A 21,729-nucleotide genomic window follows, 5' to 3' on the forward strand; every position below is an offset into this window, starting at 1 on the left:
ATACAAATTTCAGCACAAAATTCTTAAAGATGAAAACAAAGAAGATACCATGTAATCACACACTTCGTAATCTTTTGTGTTAACTGATCTTAGTATTCTTCAGTACTTAATAAGGTATGTGCATTAGATGTTAGCATTATGAGCTTATTAGATCATCTGTGTCTGGATATTTTATGTGGGTCTATACTTTTTATTAATAAATAACAATAATAATAATAAATAATGTTAGGGTAAAAAAATTATTTTTTTGAAAGATTATTTGGAAAAAAATCCATTGGCAATTTTTTTCAACAAAACTCGTGATAAATTCGATTTAATGTTAAAAAAAATGGATAGATTAGTCTCATTCGTGATATTGTAACTGCGGAAAACTTGATTTTGTTTTACTAAAAAAGATATTAAAGATAAAGTTTTTGTCAAATGCTTTGTCATTTTGATATTTAAGAGTTAAAGTTTTTTTTTTCTCAGCATTTAAATGTAACTATTTTAGACATGATGAAAAAGTTAAAAAAGCTAACCTCATTGAATATGAGAAATGATTATGTATAAATAAAATTAATAGTTTAATAAAATCGATGAATTTTGAGACGGAGAACACGTTAAAATGAATAACATTAACATTAAAAATTAAAATATTAAATATTTTTCGGGTGAATCAATTAAAAAATATAAGATAAAATGACTAGCAGACAAAAAAGATATTTTTTTAAGTATTATGCGTTTCTTTTTTTTCAATTTTTTTAATCAGCAATAAAAGTAGTATGCGTTTCAATTGTAAGTTAATCGAAATATTGGTATTTTAAAGTAAGGTGATTATTCTATCCTAATTTTCTTTTTTAATAATATTTTTGTAGATTAAGAATAAAAAAGTAAATATATATTATCTTTAAATTTAATTTAAAAATCATGTAAGATTTTCAGACATGTTTTTTTAAATAATATAATCATTTCTAACAATTTCTTTCATAAATTCAGGCAACAATATGATGCCATTTTGAACTTAATTAAAGTTTATGAACAAAAAATTATCATTGAGTTTACTAAGCATTAACAACTAATGACTGAATTTTCACACAGTCAGAAATTAGCAAATTATTTCCCAACTATATAAATTTGTTAAGATAATTATTAAAATATATTAACATGTGATGGTTTTTTATTGAATAACAATGTATAAGAAGATTTTACATAGTGTATATATTATTTTCTTTCATAAAGTAGACAGCAGAATTTATTAAGATAATAAAAGTTTATGAAAGTTAGAAAGCATATATGAAAAGCATCACAATAAACAGAATTTATAAACACATGCAAAGAAAAATAGAAGAAACAATGGATGCATTAAACAGAGTTGTAAAACTATTTGAAAAATCAGAACACAGAATACTTTACTTGTTTAAGGAATGGAATGAAAGAACAGTGATGAACTGCATTATTTCAGAGGAAGGATAGAACCATTTCTGATCCAAACACCAATACATGTCTTTCTGATAAGAACTGGTTTGGATTCAAAGTGCAGAGAACTTTGAAAACCACACTGCAAAAACCATTCCTCGTTTGTGTTCATCAACTTTGTAATATGCAAGAGCTGCATAAACTTTTAACAGAAACTAAGAACTTAATTATTATAGTAATTGATTATAATTATCATTGACCAGGTGTTTATTTATGTATCTGATTTTTCAATGATGTAAAATAATTAAATATTGAAAAATAAATGTGGTCAAGGTTATAACAGCAACACATGTAATTTTTTCTTAATTAAATTTAACTTCATTGCTTCACATATTATTCATTGGTCAATGGTCAACAGCCTCATCATATCACAATAAAAAGTTACACGTGTCACTACATTTTCCTATATTACATATACATGTATTTATTTTAATTGTTTATAATATGTTTTTAGTTTTTAGGGTGCTGAAATATTAACACTATTAAGAATGAACACTTCATATTATAATAAATTAATATTTTATTTATTTTTAATTTATTTAAAAAAATTATTATATTATTAGAAATAGTGTCAAATGTATGTTTTTTACTATTTATGTCAACAAAACTTTAATGATGTTCTTAACAAAGGAACATTGGTATTTTTCGCTTCAAAAAATCAAAATGTTTTTCGGAAAAGTTTTATTAAGTTACTAAACTAAAAAAAAACAATCAAGTACTTAAATATTCCTTATTTTTTTTAGTTTAATGTACTACTTAAAACTTCTCAAAATTGTTTAGGAAGTTGCTGCTTAATTCAACCAAAAGTTATTTATTTTATTTTAATTGAAAAACAGTAAGAATAAGTATATTACTATATATTATGAAAAAAATAACCACTTCCGCACTAAAAAATAAATAAACATAACTTAATCTTGAATTTATTGCCTCTTTACTTTTTACGTCCAACTAATATAATAAATGATTTTTTTAAATTGTTTTCATCTTTTACCTTTTTATTTATATTTATTTCTCCTTCCTTTCCATATCTTAATACATTTATAAGTTGTAAATAACTTAAGATACCCATGAGTTATTAGGTTCTGATTGATAAACAATGAATAAGGCATTTTATTTAATTAAACAAAGTTTAAATTTGAGAAAAAAAAAATCAACTATGAACTATCTTTTGTGTCTAGTTTCCTCATTTTCTAATAAATTTTCATCTGATTTTATTTTGTTAAAAAAATTATTATTGATTAAACTCACATTAATTGTAATAAATATTTTTTAAAATAATAAATGAATAAATTGTTTAATTAATATAAAGTTAATAAGAGAGGAGAAAAATTACACGTTCGCTAAGACTTGTTTTTATGAGTTAAATGGAAAATAATAATTAAAGTTAAGTATTTAAGCGCTTCTTTATTTAATTATGTATTTAAGGGATTTATAAAATGTATTCGAAATGAGAATAGTATTTTAAGTCGTGGGTATAGTAAAATATATTGGGCCTTGAGGTTTGGGTTGAAACAAACTTATAACCCAAAACAAAAGAAGGTGAACTGCACCCCTACATTTTTCTTCCTGCACCCCACAATATTATGCAAAGACCAAACTCTTCCTATTATTTTTTAAAAACCCTAAAATGCACTTGAACTGTATTTATGTTTTTGCATTCTGGATTATGAAATTTGGAAAAATTTTGGATTGGCACTTTTGGTGAAATTTCGGATCCACCAATCCATAATTCAAAATATGCATTTCACATTAAAAAATCCATCATTCAAAAAAAGCATTCCGAATCCACCGATCCGTAACAGAAATATGCATTCTGGATTCAGAAATTCATAATTTAAAAAAAAAATTCTAGATCCACCAATGATTAGGCTTTTGGATTCAGCAATATGAAAATCAATAATTTATGAAAAATTACTTCCAGAACACCCCTTCATCCAGAAAAAAAAAAGATTCAGTTTTGGATTTTTGAATCCATAGCACATTTCCAGATCCCGATTTCCAGTAACCACGGTGCCCTTTTTCAAATAAAAAATCAAGGTCAGTTTTGGGATTTAAAAATTGTGGGGTGCAGGAAGAAAAACGTAGGGATGCAGGAAGAAAAAGCCAACTTATAACTCAAAACAAAAGAAGGTGAAGCAAGTGAATGGGTACTAATAGTAATCTAAAAAAAATTCCTTTCTTTGCTTTCTCGAAAACTCAAACTTCTTTGATTCTTCATTCCCTTTTATTCAATCCTTCTTCCCTTCTTCAAACTTTAAAACCTATTATTTATTGCTCGTGTAGAATATTATATAGAGTTTTTTCTCTTTTGGTAATTTTTTTTTCACTCCTTTCTTCAATTTCCATCTCTTTGTAGAGAGACACGCATGGATTTGGGGTTTGTGGGTTGTAGGGAATTTTGGGATGTTATGGATCTTTGAGGTGATTAAGGGATTCCTTGAGTTCTTTTGATTCATCATCTTCTTAAATCTCTAGTTGCTTTATTATATAAGGAAAACCAAGTTATGCAAAGTTATCTTTATTATATATACAAGTCCATTCAAGTTATTATTGATTATTTGAAGTTGTTTGTTGTAACATTTATCTAGTAAAAAATGTTAGGAAAATAGATTTAAAAAAAATAGAAATATTTGAGTTATGCCTTTCTTCAAGTAAATTCAATTAAGTGGTGATACTTTGACATCATTAAAAAGAACAAGAAAGATTCAAATGAAAAATCAAAATAACAATATTTTAAACATATTTGTTTTATTTTAAATTTAAAATCTTAATATATATTACTATATTTTTTTTATCAGAAAAATATATTACTATATTATTAAAGTTGGTTTAAAGTATTTAAAAAAACAGTTGTTGTTTAAATAGTAAACTCTTTTCTTTTAGACAAATATGAAAATATTATATAATTCATAGCAGAGGGACAAAGTTGAGACAATGAGTTTATACATTAAATTAACTACAAAATGAAATTGGATAACATGACTGGATTATATAAAAAGAAGTTATATGTACAAAAACTCAATATTAGGGTTTGATGAAGGTAAACCCTAGTATTTGGATTATTGTTCAACACTAGGATTCTGAGAAGGTGGAGTTAGAGGGCTATCTAGGTCCAATGGTGAGGCTTGAAAACGCGATGGAACATTTGGTTCTGAACTATTTCTAAGGCCATACTTGTTGGCAGCAACATGGTTGGAAGGACCTACATGAATTCTCCCAAGTGAGGTTGAAGGGATTGAAGGTGAGGTAGCTGAATTTGAAGGACTATAAAGCATGCCATCATCTATCAAAGACTTCAACTCAGCAACCACTTCACTCATAAGGGGTCTTGCTGTTGGATCATGGCGAAGACAGTGAACAACCAACTTCATTGCCCTATAGGCATGTTTAATTGGATATTGGCCTTCAAATCTAGGATCCATCACATGATGAAAACTCTCTTTACTCCTAATACGAGGACGCAACCAATCTACCAAGTTTTTCTCTTTTGCAGGCCTCTTTTGATCCACAGCTCTTCTTCCTGTCACCATTTCAAGGAGGACCATCCCAAAGCTATACACGTCACTCTTGGATGTAAGATGTCCTGTGTCAACAACATTTTCTTTTATCAGCAAGAAAGAATAAATAAATATGAATCACTTCGATAATATAACCCTATTCCAAATCAAACCGGAAACAACCGATTATTCCAATCAACCAAACTTAAGTAACTAAACATAAAAACACTATACAAACGTTTTACTAAAACTAAAAGTATGTAAAATTAAAGATGTTTAATCATAAACAAACACGTAAAAATGTAAGGTGTCCTGTGTCGTTTAATGTTAACCACCAAATCAATAGAAACTTGTATCATATTCAACATTGAGAAGATTAAACTATATTGTTTCCATGTGTAATGGATTATGTATTATGGCATAAATGAAAAAACGTGATAAGAAGTCACTGATAGAGAAAAGATAAATTCTATGCACCTTCATAGATTTGGAGGTTGCTTTTTTAACCAATAGTTGTATGAGTTTTCCTTCATGCCGTTTGTTTCTCTATTTAGTATGGAAACTGAGAATTTATGCGACCATTGACTAAAAACTACTTTTACCAAAATCCCTAGATTTAGGTGACTCTCTAATCTTACAATTTTTGGAAACAAAATTCTTGATTTTCTAAAGAGAGACAAGTGAAACTCTTTGTCTTAAAATTTTTAAAAAGTAGAATATCATATGTTCATATATCATGTTGCATTGACTCGATATAAGTTTACCATGATTATACAAACTACCTAAATTATATACAAGGAAATGCATAAGTTGCAATAATTAAACTAAATACAAGGAAATACATAAGTTGCAATAATTCCATGATCATCTCCTCAGCATACAGGTCATACTACAAGTGTTTTATGTGATTATATAGTACACATGAAAAGAAAAATTGACTGAACAAAGACATATATGGAATATAAAATAGGAAAGGAAAAACTATAATGACAAGGATTTGTTTCCAACAATGATTTTCACTAGAATAATTCAATATAAACATGTTTGTCTTCCTTCCTAATTTTATAAACATGAAGACTCTCCAAACTAGAAATCATAAGTGATAAAAAAAGTGAGGAAACTATTTCCCTTGACATATATATATATATATATATATATATTTCTCATTTTTTTTAAGAATTAAAAGTGAGTAAGTAACAATATGTGTCATCTGTGAACAAAAGGAGTACTTGAACAGTAAAATTTTCCAGGGCTAGAAGCTATTCAAATGCATGAACCATAACATTTTGATAACAAAATGATGAGATGTTTGAAAATGTACTAACCTGTCATCACATACTCAGGGGCTATATAGCCTTCTGTTCCCATTACCTCTGTAGATACATGATTTTTATCTCCCACTGGAGCATCTTTTGCAAACCCAAAATCTGAAAGTTTTGCATTGAAGTCCTGAAATGGAATGATGGTAAGATGAATATACATATGTTAAAAATTAGTGTGTGCATATCTTCTTCTATCATGTCTGTTTTTCTCATAATGTCTTACAGTGTCACATGAAACTTATGTTGGTCTCTTTTTCTTATAGTGTCAGATGAAACTTATGTTGGTTAGGGTTCAACATTTTCATCTTGATCTTTTCTTTTGTATAAGGATTTTCTCATATATGAAATGTCTCATTTTATTATAATAAAAAATGCAACATTAAAACTATAACCTTGTCCAATAGGATATTAGATGTCTTGAAATCTCGAAAGATCACTGCTCGTGAAGCTTCCTCGTGCAGAAATGTCAGACCATTAGCAGCATCCATTGCAATTTTCAGCCTGATACGCCATGGAAGTCGCATAGTTCCTCCTGATACATAAGAACATTTCGTGTTACTTTTTTTTAAATCTCTAGCATATTCAAAACATCAATGATCCAATTTGTTTAAACCAGTGAGTTTTGATTAAAATGTATAACTATAAACAAAAACAAGAACAAAAATAACTTAAGTTTTGCATTGATTGATATATTAGAACCAAAATTTGAATGAAACAGTGACATAAAATGACAACATACTTTGGAACAGATACTTCTCTAAGCTTCCTCGACACATGTATTCGTATATGAGTACCCTTTTATCTTCCTCCATGCAATAGCCCACCAATCTTACTAGATTTGGATGATAGAGTTCACCCAGGTATTTAATTTCAGCCTGCCAAATACAGAACAATGAAGAGATTCAATTTTAAAAAAAATAGTGAAAATTAAATAAAATGTTAGAAAGAAATATGTTTAGGGTTAGAATGGTGACATACAAGCCATTGTTTATGACCTTGAAATCCATTTGGGTTTAGAGTCTTCACTGCTACCGGAATCCTTGTTGGAGAGACTGCTGAGTAGTTCTCTCTTTCATCAACCCAACCTTTGAACACAGTTCCAAAACCTCCCCTACCAAGAAAAGTCCTGGAATCGAAATTGCTTGTTGCATTCTGAATATCGTGAAAAGTGAACCTCCGAAGATTGGAAGAATTTGCAATCAATTCCTCGTCTTTGTTGGTGGATGAGCTTCTTTTTGACCTCTTCTGCCTAACAATATCTTTTCTAACATTTCTTCCTGTTGATTACAGAGAAGAAAAAAACATCAAAGAAAATTCAATCAACAACATAAAATTGTACATGAACTATTCACATTAACTAAGTCTAATTCAATTTTGCAACATACACAAAGTACATTTTTTTAACTAAAAAGCCCTTATTCGGTTTTATTACAACTAATTCCATAAACATAATAATATCTATGTAGAAGTAGAAAGTTTTTAACTTATGTTGTTACATGCTACGCTTCAGGAGTGGTATTTGGAATCATAGGAACTGCGTGTCCTTCAATAGGGGTGGTAGATGCGCTCGAAGTATTGGTTTTGGTACAGGTAAAGGTTTGGTTGTGGATTTACGCAAAGTCCCGTTATGCTTCCTTTGGGTACTCTAATTAGGTTTTAAATCCAGTGGATTGTATGAGGATGATTGTTTAATGTTTTCCTGTGGTTAGTTTGGTTGTTCCTTAGATTAATCAGATAGGTGTTTCGTGGTAAAAGTATGATAAAGTGTTTTGCTCTTTATGTATAAGGATTGAACACCCCTGAAGTGATTTCCATTTATTTATTTTTTATTGTTGATAAAAAAAAAATACTACGCTATATAGTTTATCTTTTGTAATAAAATTGAGACATCTCTTAAATATTTTGTTTAATTTTTTTTTTCAAAAAAATCGTTTTTTTTTTGTTTTGGTTTCTCAAAGATCTAAAAATACAACATTTTTCAAAAATTGTAATCCAAAACTTTTCGTATTTTTAAACATCTGTTTTCCTTTTCTATATATATATATATATGGTAAATGGGGCTTGATTTAAAAAACGCAAAATGGATAGATTTTGATTTAAGGTATGAAATAAGAAAAAGAGAACCAGAAAGAGAGATCTAAAAAGAAAAAGGGTGAGAGATGTAATAGCACAGGAAAAAAAATTGTGAATTTTGGGTGGTGAATACTCATGGTGGAGAGAGAAAAAAACTAAAAAGAAAGAGAATTAATAAATGTCATAAATAAAACAATGTAATAAGAAGAAAAAAAAAATTGGAAAAGGGTGAACTCAGAGAAGAATGGTTGAACAAGAGTTACATACCTTCTTCACCTTGTGTGCTTTTGTCACTGGAGTTTCCTTTCTCTTTTGAACTGAGAATCATGCAACCCAGAAAAATCTTCAATTTCTTCCAAAACCTTGAACCTTCTTCAATGGCTCCTTGAGCACCATCTTTGTTTTTCTTTCCTTCATTGGATTTACCAGCCTCAACACCACCAATGCTCCTCATATTTTCAGTTCAGAACCCTAAAAGATTTCACACACAAAATTTAGCACAAAAAATTATTGAAGATGACAACAAGAAAGAAGAGAAAATGCTTGTGTTGTGATGCTTCAGTTGAGATGTGCAAGAAAGAAGAGCAAGGGAATGTTTATATAGACCCTGTGATTAACAAAGGATGCTTAGATGTTTAACTAATATGGGTCAATGTGTAAACATTTATTATTATTCTTATTACCAATTAATAATAATAAATAAATGAATGAATGATAAATTGATGAATTTAATGCTGATATGTTATTTCAGGGCCATTTAGACTCTTTTTTCCCTGTATGACAGTGGTTCAAGATTTTTTTTCAATAAAATTTAAGAAAATATTTAATTCTTCTATTTTTTTAATCCAGATTTAAATAAGTTATTTAACTTCTTTTAATATTTTTTCCTATTTAATGTTTAAACCGTTTTTATCAACACGGAAATAAGGGCTTAATTCAAAAGAAAATTATGTTGTCTTAAAATTTTAAAAATAAAACATAAAAAAGAACAATTTTCAAATTTATTGAGAAATGAATTTTAAGTCTAACTGAACCTCATAAAACCGACTTAGAAGATGAGGTTTGCATACACTTAGAGTATTAAATGATATCCTAATCTCTAACACACTCCGTTGGGACTATAAACTTGTGCGACTTGGTGAGGTTTGCACCCACTTATATATTATAAAATGTTTTTATCCCTCTTATGTCGAGGCTACCAACTCGTGTGTGAGACTATATATTATGAGTGATCCAATAACAATAGCGGGTGACATGATAAGTTCAACAAATTTTCGTTAGGATGAACTTTAAATGACTTTGATATTAAATTAATAAGTGAACTTTAAGTCTAACTCAACTTCATAAAACTGACTTTTAAAATGAGATTTGCATCCGCTTATAACTATGAAATGTTTTTATCTCTAGTCGACATGAGATATTCAACCTAGTTAGAAAGTTTTTTTTAAAAGTTATTTAACATAAAAGAATACTTGTTTTTTTATACACATTATTTTTGTAACGAATAATACTCCTTCCGTCTTAAAATAACCTTTTTGTTATAGTCTTTTAAAAAAAAATTGATTGGTATTTCAAATTTAAATGAAACCTAATTTTTCTAATTTCTTTTCCGATAAAATATAATAATGTTTGTAATTTGTAGTCGATAAATTTGTTGAGAAAAGTGGTGGACTTATTTTAGTATGCTAAAATTGTTTTAATAAAACATTTATTGTTACTTTTAATCAGATGAAAAAACTTAAATACCAGTCATTATTATGAGATAGGAAGAATAATAAATTATGTGTAATACTGATTGGACTTATTTAAGATGTTTAGAGGTAAAGAGGACAAATGTTAAGTACAAAGTAATTTTCCAAAAATATTATTTTAAAAATAACATTTATTTTAAAAAAATATTAAATAACAATTAAATTTAGAAAAAAAATAGTAATTATATTGACTAAATTAGATATTATTTTAGAAACTAAAAAATTATTAGTATGTAAAGTGACTTCTATTATTAATAAAAAAAATTTAAAACTGATTTTTAAATTGATATTTATTACGAAAGAGTGGACTTTAAGCGACTATATATTATGGGTGGTCCGATAGCGGCCCGATAGCGGGTGGCCTGATAAGGCCAATAAATACTCGCTAGGATAGGCTCGAAATGGCTCTAATACCATATTACGAAAGAGTGGACTTTAAGCCTAACTCAACCCCATAAAACCGGCTCATAGGGTTGAGGTTTGCACCCACTTATATACAATAAAAGGCTCTAATCTCTAGTCGATGTGGGATCTCCAACAATATTTAAATTAGTTACTAAGGTTTTAACTATTAATATTTTATATTATAATTTTTTTTATAAAAGATCTCATGTTAGGCATCAATATGAAACTTGACATCTCTAGACTGACACATCAAGTAACAGGTCACCACATGTAAAAGAAAAAAGAAAGGAAATACAAAAAAATATGGGGCAATTAGACCAAAATCCATATATTAACAAAAACAATACATATGTAAGAACTCTAAGAAAAGACTAAGCCTATTATACCAATGAAATTACACTCTATAAATAAAGTTTTAGTTAGTAAATTTATCAGTACATCCATTCCCTTCACGAGACTATTAATAAAATTTATTTTAGATATTAATAGATTTTTAGTTTATAAAATATCTTAAATTTAATCAAAAATAACTAATTATTTTGATCTCTAACGTTATTTTTTATTTAATAATTTTTTTCTAATGATTTATTATTCAATAACCATTACAAAATGATAAGCCTCTTTATAATGAGCCTAAATTGTAATTTTTACGGAAGTATATATAAACTGTGATAAAATAATGTGTTATATAATAAAAAAGTCTAAAATCAATTGATTGACATTCATCAAAACTATTAAAACTCAATAAAACTAAATCAGGAAATTTAATAAATGTTTGCACAGGTTAAGCAGAAAAAAAAAATTCAAGATCATTAGGAAGACAGAAAATGAAGATAATCAACAAATTCCTATCAGTTTTTTTTAAATATAATAACACATAAATTTAAATTGCAATAAAAACTTAAAAAAATTGTAATGAATAGTTTAATTAAAATTACACTAAAAATAGAAAATTAAATACTTTACTTAATATAGATGAAAAAATACTAGGAAAGTGTGTAATGTGTTTTCTACATGGGTTGTATTTGATGTATACAGGTTAGTGCTTCTTATTTATGGTGAATTTATCGTTTTTCTCTTTTTACTAAAAAAATATTAAATATAAATTAATTTCAAATATCAAAATAATTTATTAAATTAAAAATCATTTTATAAATTAAAAAATTACAGATATCTATATAATTTTTATTGTTAATATAAAAATTTAAAAAATAGTTTGTAGATATCTATTCATTGACTATCGAGTTTTTTTAAGTACTAATACTTTATATTTTAAATTAGTTTAAAATAAAAAAATATTAACACTTAAAATCTTAATGACTAATTTAGATTTTAATTTAAAAATTATTTTAAAATTTTTATTAATAATAAAAATTATTTTAAATATTAATATTTTTTAGTTTTTAAAATAAAATTTAATTTAATCAATATAGTAATTAATTATATTTTTTTCTGAATTTGATTGTTACTTAATATATTTTTTTTTAGTGTTTTTATAAAGATTGAATAATTTTTAAAATATTTAATTTTATTATAATTTTTTAATGATAAAAAAGGAAAAAATATTAAATGATATAAATATATATAGAATAGTTTTGACTGACTCAAGTGAAACGCTGATTTTTCAAACGAGATTTCGTGCGTTATGCATGAAAAAGTAGAAGGATGACTTAAGGCAATGGAAAATCATCAATGAAACATTTATAAGACCTTATTCAATACAAAACGCAATTAATGCATTCAAATAAAAAAAAATTATCATAAATTCAGTTTCATAAAGAAGAGTTTGAGGTTGAGTGAAGAAGAAGAAGATTATTTGAATTGGAGAATGTAACGTCACTTTTTTTTTGAAATTTTTTTTCCTTATCTCCATTTCTATCTCTCTATATTGTCTACTTTCTCTTTCTCTTAATTTTTTCTCACAATCTTCATCTATTTTAGAATCTGATCGGACCACCTTATAGCTGACAAGTTAAGGAACATTTCTATCCGATTAGATTTTCAAACTAAGTTCATTTTTACTTTATATATCTTTTGTTATTTGTTTTTTCTTAGAATTTAGTCATTAATATTTGTGGGGTCAGTTGAGAAGTTTAATCCTCTCAACTTATTCTATTATATACTGAATTTTTGTTCTGTTTGGATAACTTGCATTAGGCCCGTAAATCTTGAAGCTTATCCAAACTGTGGGAAATAAAATTTTAAAAGTTGCTTGGAAAGCAAACAATTGAGGTAAGGGAAGCTAAATTTAATTTTTAATAGCACCCTAGGATAGAGGATCTGAATGCGGAAGGGACGTGGTCCCAATATTGAATTTCTCTTGCAGGGGTGTTATTTGTTTATATATTGTGTGTTTGTTTATATATTATTTAAACTTTATAAATATTATATTTTGATAGTTTGAGAGTTAAATATTGTTTTTGACGTTGGAAAATTTCTGGAATGATATGAATTTTTAAATGTTATGTGATTGAATGATATGTATTATATACGAATGATGTAAATTGTATGAAATTGATGTCATACATTTGGGATAATGTACACGAGCAGATGACCATACAGGTGCAGGAGAGCTTTAGAAGTTTCAAATTTTTATTTTGAGTTATGGATATGTAAATATTTGTATTTCTATAAATCCTAATCATGTATTAGGAATGTTTTGAAAAACTCTAAGTTTGTATAGAAACAGGTATAACTTTTATTGTAATAGTTAGATGTAAATTATGAGGTGTCACAGAGAATGAGAAATTGTTCTAATTATTAAAATGGTTAAAATTTTCAGAAAATATATTTTTAAGATAAAATTTATTTTATAAAAAAATTTAATTATCAAAATATTTAAATTATTGACAAATTTAAATCTAAAATATTTTAAAAATATAACGGACTACATTACATTTTCAAAATATAATTGACTGAAGTCCATGTTTAAGTCAAGAAAAAGGTAACTGACTAATTTTATAATTTAGCCCATCATTATTTTTAAACTAATTATTATAAAAATAAATTAACAAATGATGTGGACCTGAAACTGTTTATATTTTTTATTTTTTATTAATAATAAAGAAAATATATGACCTGGTTAACAGTGTAAAATATAAACTTTTGCTTATTTTCCGAGTGTTTTTTCTTGTCATAAATGTAGTATAGAAAAAATTCAAAAGAATTTATATAAATTAAAAAATACAGAAGAATAGTGTTAAAATGAATTTGTTCATTACAAGTCTTTTTAAAAGCCTCCTAATTTATTTTAAAATTTTCATAAGAAAAACATTAATTTTAGAAAATAAAAAATAATTATATAATAATTAAATTAGAGACATTTTAAAGACTAAAAAAAGTTTTGATTTCTAAACTAGTTTTGAATATTGATAAATAGTTTTTAAATGGATATCTAATTAGTTACCGATGTTTTAACAATCAATTATTTATATTTTAAAATTTAGTAGTAAAAATATCGATAACTAATTAAATATCAATTTATAAACTATTCATAATAATAAAAATGAATTTAGAAATCAATAATTTTTTAATTTTTAAAATATCTCTAATTTAGTCACTATAGCAAATAATTATTTTTGTGTGTAAAATTGATTTTTATTTAATGATTTTATTATAAAATAGACTTTAATTATAATGACAGAGAGTTGTGTTTTTTTTTATTTGTGTGTAAAATTGATTTTTATTTAATGATTTTATTGTAAAGTAGACTTTAATTATAATGACAGAGAGTTGTGTTTTTTTTTATGTGTGAGAAATGGTCTCGAATTGAGTGATACTATATATTATTATAAGAAATCAAACACTAAATAACACAGAATTTATAAAGTGAAAGGTTAAGCAGAAGGTTAGTAAATCACAAAATAATGGTTAAGAAGAACAAGAAAACTAATTTATCAAATAGAGGTTCTTTAATTATATTTTTAATCTGTAAATTATTTTTAATAATATAAATAAATGTAATCAAGATTATATAACACAAGAACATTTTTTTTTGTGAAATTAATAATTAATCCTTCACATATACTTAATTATTGGTCAACATTCAACACACTCATCATCTTCCAGTAAGCACCTAAAAACATGTTACCTTATTTTCCTATAGTGATCATGCATGAGTTTACATTTTTAAAGATAAAATTATAAAAGGACATGTTATAAATTTACTTTGTTCTAATTATTTTATTAAACATAAATATGAAAATATAAAATATCAACTACTAAAAGATTATTAAATAAAAATTAATTTTAAAGATAAAAAATATAATTAATTACTATATTGATTAAATTATATATTATTTTATAAATTAAAAAATTATTAGTGTTTAAAGTATTTTTTATTAATAAAAAAATAATTTTTAAATTTTTATGTAATTAACTAATTATTATTTAATTTGCTATCAAGGTTTTACCAATTTTAGAGGAAAAGATAGTTGATAGCTAAAACCTTAAACCTTAATAACTAATTAGATATAATTTTTAAATATTAATTTAGAAACTAGTTTATAACTTTTAATTAATAATACAAATTATTTTAAATATTAATAATTTTTTTCTGTAAAATATTATTTAATTTAATCAATATAATAATGAAGTATTTTTTGTTTTTAAAATTAATTTTTATTTAATAATTTTCTTGTAGTATATTTAAATATTTACGTGCTTTATATTTTTCAATAGAATTGAAGCTTTTTATTTTTATTTTCATAATTTTGTATTTATCCTAATTAAAAAAAGTAAGATGTTTTTAACAATTAATTATACAAAAATAATTATTATTAAGAGAACTAATTGTTTTTATTGGAAGGAAAAATGTCCCTTTAAATAAGGTGTGAAAGAAATTTTCTTTTTCTAAGGTTTATAAATTATTTGAGGATGAGTTCCAACATATTGCTAAAACAGAAGAGAGGTCCACATGTAAATATAATTATAATAACTTGAATAAATGAGGTTAAAATAATTAAAAAAAACATTTATTTTTTTAAATAAAATTAATATGTAGTTTTATAATTAATTTGTCAATATTCAAGACCCCACCTTATCCAATCCTCCTCAGTGACAAGTATATCCTATTCCCATTCAGCTAACCTTGCCTCACATTTGTTCACATTTTTAGTTGAAGCCACTGTTAATTTAAAAGATCAAGGGTTCAATTAAAAAAACATTTTTAGTTTAGTTACCTAATTAAAAATTATTAATTTTTAAGAACCTAATAATTAATTTACCATGAAGTAATTTATTTAGTACGTTTTAACAGAAAAACAATGAGAGCACGTATTAAGATTACATATAAATCAGTAATTTTAACACAAAAATGGCATAAATAAATCTTGAATTTGTTACCATTTTACTCCCATCTTATCTTATATATGAAAATAAATTACTGTATTATTTATTACATTAATTGTATTCTTCCTTTGATCTTTTGTTACATCTATTCGTATTTAATTTGTTAAATTTTCAATCAAATTTATTTATTTATTTTAAATAAAGTTCTAAGCACTTTTTTCTTTCTTTCAAAGCTTGAATTCTTAAATTTCATAGCCAAGTATCTATGCGAAAATATCTTGGAATTTTTTTGTATACATGCGGACATCCATGGATACCAGCGAATATTTTTATATACTTTTAGTTAAAAAGAAATTATTTGAAAACAATTATTTAAAATATAAGCTCAAATAAAAAATTAATATTAAAGTATAATTTAAATAAAATTACATCGGTTGGAGATCCCACATCGACTAGAGATTAGAGTCTGCCTAACTCAACCCCATAAAACCGGCTTATAGGGTTGATGTTTGCATCCACTTATAGTTCATTTAAATTTAGTAACTTGTAACATTAATTTTATGACATGCAAAACAATTCATATCCATGTAAGACATTATAATGATATTGTGTTTCATTTTGAATATTTGTTATTAGTTTGACTGATTTTTGGTTGAAAACTAGAGATGATATACATTTTTCACAATTACACATATGTTATTTAAAACAACAAACAAAACAACATAGATATATTACATTCTCTCTTAAAACAACAAAAATGTCTCACTTAAACAATATATCAATGTGGTTTTGAACAAAAAAACTCGAGTATAAAGTGCCCAACAAATTGTGTGTCACTTGAAGCACCAATGAGTCACTCTAAGTGACATTGCACACCTTTTACTTAAAAGACTTGCTCTTTGCTCCAAGTGACTATGGTTTCATGTATTGCTCCAAAGGCATGTTTGTCACTTTAAGCAACAATCACACTCTATTCACTTAAAAGTGATATGTCTTTATTCCAAGTGACTGTCGTTATCTCTCGCACTTGAAGTGTGTAATAACTTGCTTAAGACAAATGTAAACACTCATTTAAAGCATGAGTTATATCACCTTAAATGAACATTATTTCGCTTTGAATATTTTTTTGTATTGCTTTAAGAAAAGTATTGTTTCTCCAATCAAGGCTTGCGTGAGATAAGTTAGAAATCTCACATCGACTAGAGATAAGAATTTCATAGTATATAAGTGGGTGCAAACTTCACCTTATAAGTCAGTTTTATAAGGTTGAATTAGGCTTAAAGTCTACTTCTTATGGTATCAGAGCCATTTAAAAATCTATCATAATGAGAGTATGTTGGGCTTATCAGGCCACTGTCGCTATCGAACAACCCATAAATATATTGTCTCATGCATGAGTTAATAGCCTCGGACATAAGAAAGATGTGTTGGAGATCTCACATTGACTAGAGATAAAGACATTTCATAGTATACAAGTAAATGCAAATCTTACCTTATAAATCGATTTTAGAAGATTGAGTTAGATGTCCACTTCTTAATAATAATCATATATTTGCTTAATTGGTTGAATAATTCTTTCATGGTCATCACAATTTGCAATAGAAATTATTTTTATATAATAATATTATTTTTTACGACAAAATATGCGTTGCTGACAACATTTGTTATGTTCTTATTTGTGACGAAGTGATTTTTTTCCGTAATAAAAAATTGCAACATCTTTTTTTATTGTTTTCAATATAGATTCTACCGCATATATTTTTGTGATGATATTTTCTCTATATTGTGACCAATTTGTTTTCGTATCAAAATTAAGTTTTTTTTAGTAAAGCACCACATAAATTTAGGAACTTTTTCAAAAGTCTTATAATATGAGTATTCTTTCATAGAGAAGTTCACTCTAGATTTATATTTAACTTCTATTTAATATAGATAATATACTTTAAGATATGTTTTTTCAAACCTCAATCTTTGGATGCATTGTTTGTTGACTTTTCTTTTTCGGATATATTCCTTGCATAAAAAAGAAGATAGTGCATCAATTATTTTTTTAGATATTAAATTATGAAAATTTTTAACGTTTATTATTATTATTCTTATTATACTATATATATATATATATATATATATATATATATTAATAAGAAGATAAACTCTGAAACAGAATATCTATTTTTTAATAAATAAACTAACAACTATTTTCACTTAATCAAAAATAAAAAAATAAAGTATGTTAACTTTTATTTTTACACATTTGTTTGTTTGCTTGTATGTTTTCAACTTAATATAATTTTTGTATTCTTCTTAGCATGAGATTCGAATGGTATTGTCAATTAAATGTGACTACTTTCTTACAACAGAAATAAGGTTTAAAATAGGAATGAAATATAGTGAGGATATTTTTAGTTTGATTTACCTATGTAATGTTTGGTCATTATTGTAACATATAAATAGTATCATTTTTTAAAATTTAGATACCCAATTGTGAAATTGTGATTAACCTCATTAAATTTTGAACATAATTATGGCTGACTAATAAGTTAAATTTTTTTAGCTGATAAAAAAAAGTTAAAAGTTTTTTTTTTCTTTCTCGTATTTTGAATGGTATGGGAACGCAATTATATGTTTAAAGGGCCATGAAGAACATCTATTTATCATGTTCGGGATAAAGTATAGATTCTTTGTTAAGTTTTTGATGTTATTACTCTATTATGCAATTAACATATACACTGATTTTGATATATTAAAAATTCTTTTAATATATTTTAAAATATTAAAATCATTGTATTTTTTAAGACAACACTAAATTAAAGAATCTAAATTCGTTGAGATATCATAATATTAACTTTAATGTCTTTGAATTTGGAATTTTTTACCATGATGAGGTTTTTTTCTTTTTTTTTGCTTTTTATCAAAATGGGGTCCGTTTAAAAAAAATTACAAATTTAGGCAAGTCGTGCCAATTCGGCACGACTTCATATGCACAAATCGTCTCAACTTGGCACGACTTCTGTCCTGTCATACTGAAGTCGTGCCAACTTGACACGACTTCTGTCACGTCATAATGAATCTTTATTTTTTTTTAATTTTATTGTTTATATATTGGGTAGTCAGTTATGTAATGTTAAAAATTAATTTGATACATAATTTTCTAAGAGTGTTAGTTTTAAGGAACAAAAAATTGGATAATCGTGTATGGATCATGTTTGACGGTAATGTAATACAATAATCAAGTTATTTGATTAATTAAAAAATGAAGAAAATTGTTATTGAATTTTGGAAATAAATAGATAAATGAAAATTTATTTTATTTGGAAAATAAATAGAGAATTATTGTTGTGAATTTGCAAAATAAATAGCTTGAGAAGTAATGATTTTATAGAACACGTAATGATGAGAAGAGATTAATTAGAACTAAACAAATTAGTAAGATTCATTACAAGATATAAAATAAAAATATAAAAGATTCATTATGACGTGGCAGAAGTCGTGCCAAGTTGGCACGACTTCAGTATGATAGGGCAGAAGTCGTGCTAAGTTGACACAACTTTAGTATGACAAGGCAGAAGTCGTGCCTAATTTGGACGATTTGTGCATATGAAGTCGTGCCAAATTGACACGACTTGTCTAAATTTATAATTTTTTTAAATGGACTCCATTTTGATAAAAAAGGAAAAAAAAAACCTCATAATGATAAAAACCCTTGAATTTGTTTCTTTCTTATTGACTACCATTGTACCTCTTTTAGCTTTGAGTATAATATTATCTTTGACTAAAAAAAAGTGAAACACTTACATAGTTTAATTTCTCCTATCTTATTAACATTATATTAATTAAACACTATATATATATATATTATTATAATTAATGTGTGTTTACTCAGTAACGAATATTGTTGACAAAATAAATTGAGAGAAGAATTTATCATAAAGAGATGAAACTAATATATAAGTAATTACTGAATTAATCTCAAACTTGAATTTATTAATTTAACCAGAAAAAAGAGTTTAATTGAGAATTTAAGAACTCAAACATAAGTAATGGATATCTTAACTTATTTACCATCTTTAAATGTATTTGGAGACTAAAATGAAAGAGAAATAATATAACAGATTCGATAAATGAAAAATTCAAGTTCAAGTCATTTTATATATCAGAAAAGTTTGAAAAGTAAGAAGGTAATAAATTCAAGATTTTTTTTTGTGGGTGTGGAAGAGATTAATCTATGCATAAAATATAATATTTAATCTTTATTTTAATTAAAAACATACGAAATAAATGACGTAAGATTAAATTAGACAGTAGGGTGCTAAACTATTTGAAAATTTTCAATTGCTTCATTAAACTAAAAACAATTGTAAAATTCAGCTCTTGATCTTGTAAAATTTTCAATGGCATTTTTTTAGTTGAGGGAAATAATAAAAAAATCAAATAGTTTATAAACTACTATTATCTTTTAAGAAAAAAATCATTAATAATAAATCTTAAATTGAGTACAGTGATGTGTCCAACTTAAGATACCGATACATATTTAAACATCCTAAATCAAAATTACAACACTGAAAACCAATATTCATATTTTAAGGCATAAAAAATTTAAGTAGATGGATAGGTAAAGATATAGGGATATATAATGACACGTGTGAGGGTTTATTATGTGAGGAAGAAAGCTTTGAATGTTGACCAAAGAATAATATTGGAATGAAAAAATTAAATTTCATTAAAAAAAGTACTAGTGTTAAAGTTATAGTCTTGACCACATATTTTTAAAATATTTAAGTATTTAAAATCATTGATAAGTTATATATAAAAAAATAAACACTTGGTCAATGATAATTATAATCGGTTACTATATTAGGTGATTAGTTTGTTATTTTTAAAAATTTAGAGATATCTTCAAACCCTTGCATACTTACAAAATGATGAACACAAAAACTGAGAATGTTATAGCAGTGCTTAACAAAGTTCTCTGCATATCATTGAAATGTATATGTGGCTGTTTGGATCATCAATGGTTCAATCCTTTCTCTGAAATAAAGCATTTCAGTGTTCTTTTATTCCATTCCTTAGCCATGTAATGTATTCTGTGTCTGATTTTTTTAGAACTGTTTTTAATGCATCCATTTTTTCCTATGTTTCATTGCTTGTATTTACAAATTCTCTTTGTTTCTGAGAAAACTATAGGAAATGAACAAGAACAACGATTTATGAATGCGTCTATAACAATATTTACATTTGTAAATGCATTACCCTTAAACCCTAAATTTTCATTCAGAAGTATATAAAAGTGCGGCTACCAGAAATAGTCGTTTTTATAAATATGATTTACAAATACGATTATATAACCGTCTTTTTATTATTCGGTTTAAGAATGCGTGCTCATCAAATGCAACTCTATAGCTATATTTATAAACGTAAAATAACCGTATTCGCTTTGTCTTTCTATACTAGTGATTGAATGTAAAATAACTGTATTCACTTTGTCTTTCTATACCGCTGGTTGAATGTTCAACTAACTGAAATATATATATATTTTTTTTAATTTGTTGTTCTTATGAATTTTTATTTATTTTTTATTATGGTTTGTAGTCCTCGTAAACTTTATAATAAGTTACTTTATAAATGTTTCAATAAAATTTATTAAACTTTTGTCAAATTTTACTTACCTATGCATCTTTCCACCAACGAGACGAAGTCCTAAGATATTGATCTAACATTTCTTCTAATAAAATAAATCTTAATAACTTTACTGGAAATTTATAGAAAAATAATGTAATATATTTTTTATATTGCTATTCAATTATCTATGAATTTATTGACTTCAGTATTATTTTCTTAATTTATCTTTAATTTTTTAGTTATATAAAGTCAATCTTTATATTGGTATTTAATACTTATCAAACTCAATAAGAATTGAAATTACTTGAAATACATTTA

The 21,729-nt window shown here is 25.5% G+C and overlaps 1 protein-coding gene across 1 annotated transcript; it reads right to left on the bottom strand.

Moving 5' to 3' along the window:
- Positions 1–4,410: 4,410 nt before the first annotated feature.
- Positions 4,411–8,920, bottom strand: LOC137836374 (probable serine/threonine-protein kinase PBL11). Its single transcript, XM_068645101.1, has 6 exons — positions 8,615–8,920; positions 7,253–7,551; positions 7,014–7,149; positions 6,667–6,806; positions 6,278–6,401; positions 4,411–5,038 (listed from the first exon to the last, which is right to left on the bottom strand). Exons 1-6 carry the CDS (start codon positions 8,799–8,801, stop codon positions 4,515–4,517), a joined length of 1,410 nt encoding a protein of 469 aa, XP_068501202.1. The 5' UTR covers positions 8,802–8,920; the 3' UTR covers positions 4,411–4,514.
- Between the last annotated feature and the right edge of the window lie 12,809 nt (positions 8,921–21,729).

Source organism: Phaseolus vulgaris, chromosome 4, assembly GCF_000499845.2.
Source record: "Phaseolus vulgaris cultivar G19833 chromosome 4, P. vulgaris v2.0, whole genome shotgun sequence".
NCBI lineage: Eukaryota > Viridiplantae > Streptophyta > Magnoliopsida > Fabales > Fabaceae > Phaseolus > Phaseolus vulgaris.

Coding starts and splice junctions, on each gene's coding strand:
- LOC137836374 (XM_068645101.1), bottom strand. CDS start 8,801: ATGAGGAGCATTGGTGGTGTTGAGGCTGGTAAATCCAATGAAGGAAAG. Junction 6,402..6,666: donor CTAATATCCTATTGGACAAG/GTTATAGTTTTA, acceptor ATTCCATTTCAG/GACTTCAATGCAAAACTTTC. Junction 5,039..6,277: donor CCCTGAGTATGTGATGACAG/GTTAGTACATTT, acceptor TTGTTGACACAG/GACATCTTACATCCAAGAGT.